This window comes from Mauremys reevesii, linkage group 1 (assembly GCF_016161935.1).
Source record: "Mauremys reevesii isolate NIE-2019 linkage group 1, ASM1616193v1, whole genome shotgun sequence".
NCBI classification, from domain to species: Eukaryota; Metazoa; Chordata; order Testudines; family Geoemydidae; genus Mauremys; species Mauremys reevesii.
The window spans coordinates 61663114-61673865 of NC_052623.1; the positions used below are offsets into that span (position 1 = coordinate 61663114).

Below are 10752 nucleotides of genomic sequence, written 5' to 3' on the forward strand. Positions count from 1 at the left end.
CACCTCAGGTCTCCAGACATACCAGACATGTTACTGAATACCAAAATTTAGGGCAGTCTACAACTCATTTGCTATATTTAGAGGAGAATTTGGGGGGGGGGGGGGAGAAGTGTCAGTAACTTAAACCAAACCCCTTCCATGCAGCATGATGCTCACCTCAAGACGACTTACTGACATTACTATGAAGGGGAGAAACCTTATTTGCTGTGACCGGAAGATCAGTTTCAATATAGACCATCTCCTAGGACTGGACAGGGGAGAAGAGTAGATGAAGCCAGTGGCTACAAACTCCAATTTTAAACAACAAAATGGAGCAGCTCAAATATGTCAAAATCTATTCGCATTTACTTAAAAAGAGAGCAAGAAGATGGGACTGCTGCAACTCAGATCAGGGTTCTTATCCCTAGTTCTGATGCATATGACAGGTTGGCCAACTCACACTGTGGTTCTACTTGGAAAAGTGACAGTAGGAATTCTATTATGTTGTGCCACTGTTTATTCTCGCCAAAATTTCTGTAAGGAGGAACTCATCTTACAAGTAAGCATGTTTTTTCTGGCTAGTAGGTTTACCAAGTCACCCCAGTCTCAGTCAACCAGGCTTCTTCCTTTCCCACACACCAGCACCCTTCACGAAGGTTCTGCAGGTCCAATTAAACCTTCACTTATACCTGTGCAATCACAATCTATAGGACTGCCCAGATGTAACCAACTAGAACCGTGTAAACAATTCTGTTGACAATGCACCAGAAAAAGCCCCCGTAATTCAGCTATGCTCTCTGCAGCAGCATCGGTTTGGCACTGAAAGGTGTAGAGCAGTAAAAATTTCACTAACATAAGAAGACTGAAAACACTGTGTGATTCACCATTACCCTGCAACCTGTGTAGGCATTCACACTTGCACAATGGGTGCAGAAAACTATCATTTTGAATTGGTAGCACCCACTTTGCATTGGTGTAACAGACCACACAGGGTGCAAGGCAATGGTGATTTACACCAACAGGGAGCTGTTGTAGTAAAAAGGTGCCATTTTATAGTAACTTTAGTAACTTGTCAGTGAAGAAGTGCACTTTCTCCTCTGCCTCAAGTTACTATGGATATTTAGTCACAGCTTCAAGCTGGCCCTTTGTTAAAATATTTTTAGCCTGACCACTTTCACTATCACTTTTTGTACAGATGCTTTCCATTGAAGTAACCATCTTAGTGCAAAATTGTCTTCAAAAGCTAAGGTCATCTACCTCTAAGTACTTACAGGATAGAAAACTGGGTTAGACACTTTTTGGCTAAAATAACTTGCATTTCAAATATGCATTTTCCTTTTATCTCTCACACACACACACACACACACGTAAGACCCCTGTATAACAAAATTTGATGTGTGGGTCATCACCTAAATAGCCACAGGACCCAGGAACATTGAGAATTATTAGCCCAGCAGGAATTGCACTAGTAAAAGGTTTGTTAAAATACTTTAAAATGATCAGCCTGGACTGATCAAGTGGGTCAAGACAACAGATAATCCACTAGAAGGGAGAAAGTACTTTAAAAAAAAGTTTCATCTCTTGATTTAGATTTTTTTTTTAAATTTTATTTTTCAACATGACTAAGAATGAAAATAAAACATTCTTATCAGGATTTCTGCAGTATGTGAATCAGCACAATATTTTCCATTATAAAAGGTTATTAAAAGTTAGTCTTAGTCTACACTTCATTGTTGTTTATCAGGTATTGTTTTGGTTAGAGAGCTTGGGTACAGTCTTAAGTCCATTTTCTTTCTTTGCCCATTGAAGGGGTTGTCATGTACATCTGCATTTCTTACCGTCATTGATTGTCCTCTTGACTGGAGATGTTCACGGTAACTTTTATGAAAATTCAATACTAGAAAGCCACACGGATGCAAACATCCAAAATGGTCTTTGATTTCTTGGCACATCAGTAATGTCTCCTTAATAGTAGTGATCTATTGGGAGAGATCCTGTCCCAACCTCCTTTGTACCATCCGAAAGTTGCTATTAATAGACCTAACCAGAGTAGGGGAAATCCTTAATTAGCAAAGAGTCCACCACTATACCGCCCTTTCCTGGCACAGTCACACACCTCAAGGAGGAAGGGATGGATCCAGAATCTGCTACACTCCCACATTCCTAGAACTACTATGAACCAGAGTAATTTGAGAGCAGTCGAGAGGCTACACTAATTTCTGATGCAGGCCAGTCTAGCAGTGCAGTGTGACCATGTCTTAAAGTCACCTTTGCCAGCCCGTCACCCTAAGCTGTTCTTTGCATTTGGCAAGTGCTGAAAAGTTCTTTGAACTATTTTAGTTAAGAATTCCAGCCTATTTGTTTCTTCTGAAGAGCAATTGTCTTTTCTAATTAACTGACCTTTCATTACAGCCTGCCATGCATTGCACAGCAGACCCTTTTTAATATTACATTTATCAAGTTCAGAGCATTGAAGGACAGTTTAATAGGTTCTTTTCTTGGGGGATCCTGCGACAGGAGATAATACACTATCTATGAAACCACCATTAGTTTAAAGAGTGGGATGGGGCATGATCTGTGGTATTTTCACAATGCTGCTTTCACCTTGTCTCAGATGGTCTCTGTAGTTTTTGCTCACAGAAATAGTATGTAATCATTCAAATTTAGATTTCTCCAGTCATCTATAAAACCTTCTAAAGGAAGGAGAAGAGAGGCTCTGTAGGCCCTGTTTGTTACTACTTCACTTGCTGTTGTCATATTTCAAGCTGCCTTTGTGGTATCCTGCAATGAGCGCAAGAACCTTTGTTTAGGGGCTCCCTTTATTCCCAGTATGGTTCATTTTTTCTATTATGCCCATCTCCGTTTTAAACACGTGCAAGACAATTTCTAACTGCTTGATTCTGGACTGCATATTCAATATTGCATCAGTATTCTCCTATGCCCCAAAAAAGGGTTAACAGGGAAAACAAGAATTTGGCTTCTCTATGAAATGACTGCAGGAAAAGGAGGGAAAAACTGATTTTTGAAGAAATATATAAAATTTGACAGTTGTTACCACCTTCAATAGTTGCAATTTCAAATAAAAAAGAAATAGTAGGGTTAGTCGTGTCTACATGTGTCTCTTCTCAGATTCAAAAGGGCAGGTAGTAATGAAACCAGTTTCATTTCTGCTTGTGCATTGGAGTTAACTTCATCTGTGCTCCACCAGTGCTTTCTGGGCTTTGGTTGGCAGTGAGAAAAAGGGCTTCTGGCCTCTTCATCCTTTCAAAACTGTAGCAATCAACTTTTTCTTCAGTGGAGACTGTTCTGGTGCTTACAAGGTGAAATCCTTCTTTAAGTAAAGTGTCAACTAGTAGGCCTAGTACGTTAGTTCCATTAATCAGCTTTCTATCATCAGGTTTTATAGAGACATACCTAGAGAAAGAGAAAAAAGTGTGATTACGAGTCAACATCCTTCTTGGAGGATGGAACCATGTTTTTAACAGGCCAAATTCTCAGCTGATATAAGTCAGCATGACTCCATCGCCTGCAACAGAGCTGCACTCATTTACACTACCCAAGAATCTAGATTAGTTTTAAAAAATTAATCACAATTAATCACACTGTTACACAATAATAGAACAACATTTCAATATTTTGGATGTTTTCAAATACCGTATTTACTTGTTATGTTTTTAACAAATGCCATCAGCATGGAAGCACGTCCTCTGGAATGGTGGCAGAAGCATGAAGAGGCATACAAATGTTTATCATATCTGGCACATAAATACCTTGCAGTGCCGGCTACAAAAGTGCCATGCAAATGCCTGTTCTCACTTTCTGGTGACATTGTAAATAAGAGGGCAGCATTATCTCTTGTGAATGTAAACAAACTTGTTAGTCTTAGCAATTGGCTGAACAAGAAGTAGGACAGAGTGGACTTGTAGGGTGTGAAGTTTTACATTGTTTTGTTTTCGAGTGCAGTTATGTAACAAAAAAACTACATTTATAAGTTGCGCTTTCACAACAAAGATTGCACTACAGTACTTTTAGGTGATGAACTGAAAAATAATATTTCTTTTGTTTATCATTTTTACAGTGCAAATATTTAAAATAAAAAATATACACTTTGATTTCAATTACAAACACAGAATGCAATTGTATATATATAAATAAATGTAGAAAAACATCCAAAATATTTAATAAATTTCAATTGGTATTTTATTAACTGTGCGATTAAAACTGTAATTAATCGCAATTTTTTTTGAGTTAATCGTGTGAGTTAACTGATTAATCGACAGCCCTAGTTAGTTTTCTAAATGTCTTAATTCTTTACCTCATTAAAAGCACAGCTATTTCTTGCAGTTTGACCAGTTATATTTTTACAGAATAGACACTTTGTTTTCCCACTATGAAGTTCACTTTTTCCTTATAAGTGATCGTAACAACTCTTAAAATTGTGTTTAATTCAATGGAGGGGAAATGACTGACATAATGCGTAACGTACAGCAGTTTCTTAGATAAGAATAGTCAAACTGTGGCCAGGGCAGCAAAACTGGGTTCATTTAAATAGCAGCACTCTTCATTACAAAGCACCTCTCCCTACTAACAGTGAAGTTTATTGCTCAGTTGCCTTGCACAGCAACTTTTTTAGTAAAAATTATGAAAATTATTTACAACTAAAGTAAACTGATTTTACTTGGAATAAAGTATAAAGGGTTTAAAAATTCATCCAGACACCTCAAGGAACAAAAGTCATGTAAAATATTGTTAAAAAGTAGCATAAATTGACAGGCAGAATTGCTCCATAGTTCATGAAAAAAGTACAAAGGTCCACAAAAAACACTAAAAGGTAAAGATTCCATACAACCAGACTGATTAGAGATAAATTAACCACAATCAAAAACTGATTTGTTTGTAAGATTTTTCCTCTGCAGTTCAACAGACAAGTGTAGCTTGATTAATCAAAGTCAGAAAAGAGGTTATAACAGACTACATCTCAGTTTTTAAGTTGCCATAACCTACACTGATGCACAGTTAGTCCAACAAGCTATAAAGTTATATACCATTTAAGTGCCATCTCATATGTGCTATGTGAGAAAGCCCAGGATGAGCTTCTTACAATTTTTCAGCTAAAGAAAGTCAAAATATAAAGATAAACCCTACTGAACATTCTAAACCTAGCATTCTCTTAATTCATGTATTTCAAGCGAGAATAACCCTACTGGAACTATTCCAGTGAAGTGTCCATAAAAATCTAGGCATTTCAGAAGTCCTGGAGGATAAACTAGGTTATCTTTTCCTGTATGGAGACAAATTCCAACTGTATAATAGCTCTTTAGAGCTTCTAAAAACCATTATAAACTACACCTCTACCCTGATATAACATGAATTCGGATATAACGCGGTAAAGCAGCGCACGGGGGGGGTCCGGGCTGCACGCTCCGGTGGATCAAATCAAGTTCAATATAACACGGTTTCACCTATAATGCGGTAAGATTTTTTGGCTCCCGAGGACAGCACTATATCGAGGTAGAGGTGTATGTAGCTAGAGCCTGATGTGGCTAGCATAGAGGTCACTGATTTCCCATTGAGAATCAATGGCAAGAGGACCAAGCTCTTGAGCCCCCTTCCCCCTCCAAACTCATGTAGTGTATACAATTTATATTCTTCAAAACAGAACTCCACATCTATAGCTAAGGAACAAGGAAAGTCTATTACCTTAACTCCACCTTTGTTTTCCATCCCCACTTCCTCATTCTGTTCTCCCCTTCTCCAAAATGGAATCTAAGGGATGCGTTTGTAGCCATTTTAATTATCTTCCCCTCCCCTCTTCCCCAGCTTATTCCGTATTTATCTTGGATAAAGTTCTTGTGGGCAAGTTTACCCATTTATTCCTAGTTTTCACAGTTTGTACATTACAAGCGTTATGGATGCTCATGAGCACAAGGGAATGGCATGTGTGACAAACATTTTATAATTTTCAAAACTTGTATTAGCCCACATTCAGACTTAGCAACCTCACTAATGAGAGAAATCAGCTTCCTTCTTTCCTCAGAAAAAAGTAACCCTGCATCCTCTGAGTTAAACATCTCAAAGGAGAGGTGGTTAAGATAAAGTATTTTTCTACCATTAATAATCAGGTCAGCCAATTAGGAACATCTTCAGTGATTGCCCATTATTACTTCAGACAACTCAGACTTCGTTTTCAGTTATCAAACATTCTGACTACTACAGGAAAAGTGAACCCATTAGGATATGTCACTAGGCTGACAGAACACAGAGGCAGTTACATATGGGACAAACAGTAGGATCTAGGCAGAGAATCAAGAGCACAAAATATTACTGCTGGCAAGCGATTCTCCTATATTTTAATTTTGCATTTTCCAATTACTTCTAGGTGTGACTCAGCCATCCCATTGGACAGACACATCAGAAATATAGAAAGAGCAAAAAGGTGGGAGGAAGGTCAAATGAATTAGGAGAATAAGATGTTTTTAAAAATCCATTTTAAAAGTTAAGAAAACTTACAAGAAGTTAGATCAGTATAACAGGAGTTACATCAGTCACCTTTTGGCATTGAACCATCAATTGATTATCCCATGATCTCATCACAGTGTAGCAAATTGCATGCATTTTATGAACTAGAGCAGGGGTCGGCAACCTATGGCATGAGTGCCAAAGACGGCACGCAAGCCGATTTTTAATGGCACGCTGCTGCCTGCCGGGGTGCCGCTCAGTCTGCTGCCGAACCCCGGCAGCAGGCTGAGCCGGACCCTGGCAGGCAGCAGCGTGCCATTAAAAATGCTGCCCGACCCAGCCCGCTCTTCTCCACCCCAGCCTATTGCTCTCTCTGGCAGGGGCAGGGGCAGAAGCAAGCTTGGTCCTGCCGGCTGCTGCTGTAAGGCAGTTCCGCCGGCAGCCAAGCTTTCCCCTCCCCCGCCTCTTCCCCCAGCGTGCTGCATCGAGCCCCATCTCTTCTCCCTCCCTGCCGCCGATGGCCCTTGCGAGGGAGGGGAGAAGAGCAGCCCCAGCGCCCCTCGCTGCTCAGACCGGTAAGGAGGCGGGGAAGGGAGGCAGGAGCGGGGCCTTGGGGAAGGGAGGCAAGAGCGGGGTGTATTCCTCCAGCCCCCTGCCACGAGCCGCTCAGGGAAGAGGACTGGGAGCACCCCCCTGATCCCAGCCCACCCATCCCCAGCCCCCTGCATCCCCCCCACAACCCCATCCGATTCCTGCACCCTCCACACATACCCAGCCCCCCTCACACCCCATGCCCTGTCTCCTGCACCCCCTCACATGCCCCCAGCCCTGACCCCTGCACCCCAGCTCCCTGCATGCCTCACAACGCCATCCCTGACTCCTGCACCCTCCACACACACCCTGCCCTGACTCCAGCACTCCCCACATACCCAGCCCCACCCCACCCCCTGCCCTGACTCCTGCAGTCCCCACATATACCCTGCCCCACCCCACCCCCTGCCCTGACTCCTGCAGTCCCCACATCCCCACCCTCTACCCTGAGCACCAAATGGGAGCTCCTGCTCGCCGCCGCCCTCCCACATTCCCATCTGCACCCCTTGCACCAAATGGGAGCTGCCCAGGTAAGCGCTCCACACCCAAACCTCCTGCCCCAACCCTGAGCCCCCTCTCTCATTCTTGCTCCTGGCCAGACCCTGCACCCCAACCCCCAGCCTGCTCCTTCACCCCCAGCCCTGTGCTCAGTGCACCCCCACCCTCAGCTCAGTGCAGAGAGAGAGATGAAGAGAATGGTCCAGAACCGAGACGGTAGGTACGGGACCCCAGGCTGGCAGTGGGCTGAGCCGGGCCGGCGGCCTTGGACCCCAACTGGCAAGAGGCCAGTAGCCAGAACCCCTGACTGACAGCAGGCTGAGTGGGGCCGGCAGCCAGGACCCTGGCTGGCAGGAGCCAGAGGACAGAACCCCAGACTGGCAGCGGGCTGAGCAGCTCGGCCCGCTGCTGGTCCCGGCCGCCGGCTCCTTGCCTACAATAGTAGTTTAGTTATATTATATATAGACTTATAGAGAGAAACCTAAAAAAAGTTAACATGTATTACTGGCACCAAAACCTTAAATTAAAGTGAATAAATGAAGACTCGGCACAGCACTTCTGAAAGGCTGCCAACCCCTGAACTAGAGGTCTTGAAATTATTTCAAGAAAGAAAAGCCACACAAGGTGAATACCTTGTCACCAACTGGTCACCAGCAGAGTAGTCAGTGCCACATTGAAAAACCAGATCATGATGAGATGGTCTCTCCAAAGGAAGTGGGGTGAGGAGCTTCTGAGAAGGAAAAGGATTATTATTCCAGTTCTGTCTCAAGGACTGCTCTGTAAACATAGTGACCCGTCCAGCCAGTACCTCAATAGTGTTGCTGCAAGAGCCAAAGACTCGGAAAAAGGCCTGAGTTTCCTGGAGCAAGAAGCGCACTTCCAAGATCTCTGGTCTCGGCTTCAGCAAGTTTTCCTGGCTAAGGAGATCAGCCAGGGAGCGGAGCTCATAGAAGTCTGCTTCTCTTTGCAGCCTCTGATAGTCTGAAAAGTCAGTGGGCAGAGAAAGCTGGAGTGTCCTCAAAAAATCCAGGATGTAATTAAACAAAGTTCCATCTCTGTCCACAAAGAATTGTCCATTCACCAGCCTGAATTCATGGTCATTGCCATTCAACATCCGTGCTAATCTGGACTCTGGGAACCTCCGCAGGGTGGAAACCCATGTTGTAAATTTTGAGCCTCCCACATTCAGAATGGCCACTTCTTGATTGCTCATATTGTCTCTCCACCAATCAAGGTGAACACTGATCTATGTCTTTCTAACTAGACTATTCCTAAACTGCAAAACAACTGGGACTGCAAGTACCATTCAATAATCTTACTGCATGTTTGGGATGAGGTGTGTAGCATTGCTAGGGTTCCCAGGCAACAAGAAGCATAAATACAACTAAAGATAGCTGTTTGCAGGTCCTGGTTGCTTGGGAACTTGGACTCTTGAAACAAAAATAAACAAAAATAAAAAATAAACAGCTTCCAAAGAGACTGTTGAAAAATGGTTGACTGACTCCAAGTTTTGAAAAACCCTGATAAAAACCAAGAACTGTCCCCAAAAGCAAGACATTCAGTATAAATATTTGAGTTTTACAGAACCACCACAAGAAGATTTCATTTCTATACCACTGTGGGTGACCCACTGCTAAAAGAAATGTTAAATGTACTTTAAGGCAACTCCACAATCATGCTCTGAAATGAGAACATTTCAGAGAAGTTGGAAGTGTATTTCACTAAATGTTACTGATCTGAAAGGATTCGATGATTAATATATTTGTATGAGACATCCATACAGAGCTATGGTAATGATTTACTATTTCTTTATATATTCAATTATCCTAGAGTTAAGTCAAGAAACTCACTAAACTAAATTCTTCCGGGGTGCACTGCAGCCAATGGAATGACACTGAGGAAGTCTACATTGCAACTGGAGGTGCAACTGCCGCATGGGTTGACATATCCACACTAGCTTTAATTTAGCTAGTAGTGCTGAGAATAGCAGTGAAGTCACAGCACCACAGGTTTCAGTTGACGCTGTACAAGTCTGCCTGGGGCCCTGGATACATACTTGTATTGCCCATGCTGCCATGTCATCACTGTCATTTTAGAGATGTGCTAGCTAGATTAAAGGTAGCACACGTATGGCAACCCATGCTCCAACTGCAGAGCAGGGATAAGGAGCATGACCTATCTCAGGGCTAAGGAGTTTCCTAACACAACAAGACAAAGCCAATGTTAATGGATGTGATTACACAGCAGGTTTACAGGCAGCACCCCATCTCTCCAGCTGTTTAAGTTATGATTGACTGATGTGGGGAGGCAGAGAAGAGAAGCTCCCCCCTCCACCAGCCTCACATTGCTGGGAAGATTGTGTTTTAGGGAGGTTTGCTTCCTGGCTGTTGAGCAGGGTGGAACGGTCATTCTTTCACCTTAAAGCAGGCTCTGTTCTTACTTTCTACCACCACCACAGAGGGGAAGGGAATGGAGAAAACTCCCTAGTCCATGCATTCACCATACAAGTACTTTACTCTCACTGCCACAATGAGCTGCACTGTATCCCCAATTGTGAGCAAGTGGTTGCATTTCCCAATAGGGAGCTTAAATTCTTTACATTAGAGGCACTTTTTAGAAAGACAGAGATGCAGGTGGCTTTTAAAAACAAACAAACCACGAATCCAACATGAAGATAGCTCAATCCCTTGACAGGACTATAGCTGGAAAAGTGTCAATGCACAGCATATAAGAGCACCTTGCAGCTTGTTCTGCCCTACTCACTTCCACTTGTTTCTCTTTCCTATTGCAATTTGTTCGAGACCACTGCCTTGAAGACCTTCTTTTTTTTTTTTTTTAAATAAACCCTCTAATCAATATCCAGTGTACATAAAGTTCTGCATATATCCAGGATAAGGAATCAGTGAAATTTAACATCTTCAGTTATGAAGAGATTCCAAAGGAGTTAAAGTACCACTCTGTATTTTGCAATGGATGGCCAGTCTTAGGCAAACTTTGCAGCCCACCTCTTTCAGCAATCAGAAGTATCCTTCCTAATTTCAAAGAACCTCTCACAACAAAAAAATGTTGATACATTTAGGGATCAGCACTTTTTACTCTAGGACATGTAAAATCATGAATACAGCTATATTAGTATGAGACTATACACATGGTTAGTTTTGCCTTATATTTTGATTAGAATAAGGAAATGCATTATTCCCAAAAACATTTTGAAACAAGATCTCA

The 10752-nt window shown here is 42.4% G+C and overlaps 1 protein-coding gene across 3 annotated transcripts; it reads right to left on the minus strand.

Moving 5' to 3' along the window:
* Window positions 1-1627: 1627 nt before the first annotated feature.
* On the minus strand, window positions 1628-10701 carry KCNRG (potassium channel regulator). 3 transcript variants are annotated; one of them, XM_039519594.1, is made up of 3 exons: window positions 8336-10701; window positions 8160-8254; window positions 1628-3393 (listed from the first exon to the last, which is right to left on the minus strand). In XM_039519594.1, exons 1-3 carry the CDS (start codon window positions 8738-8740, stop codon window positions 3141-3143), a joined length of 753 nt encoding a protein of 250 aa, XP_039375528.1. In that variant the 5' UTR covers window positions 8741-10701; the 3' UTR covers window positions 1628-3140. The 3 variants fall into 3 exon arrangements, with proteins under 3 accessions (XP_039375528.1, XP_039375527.1, XP_039375526.1); XM_039519593.1 differs by having other exon boundaries at window positions 8160-8257; XM_039519592.1 differs by having other exon boundaries at window positions 8160-10701.
* Window positions 10702-10752: the final 51 nt, after the last annotated feature.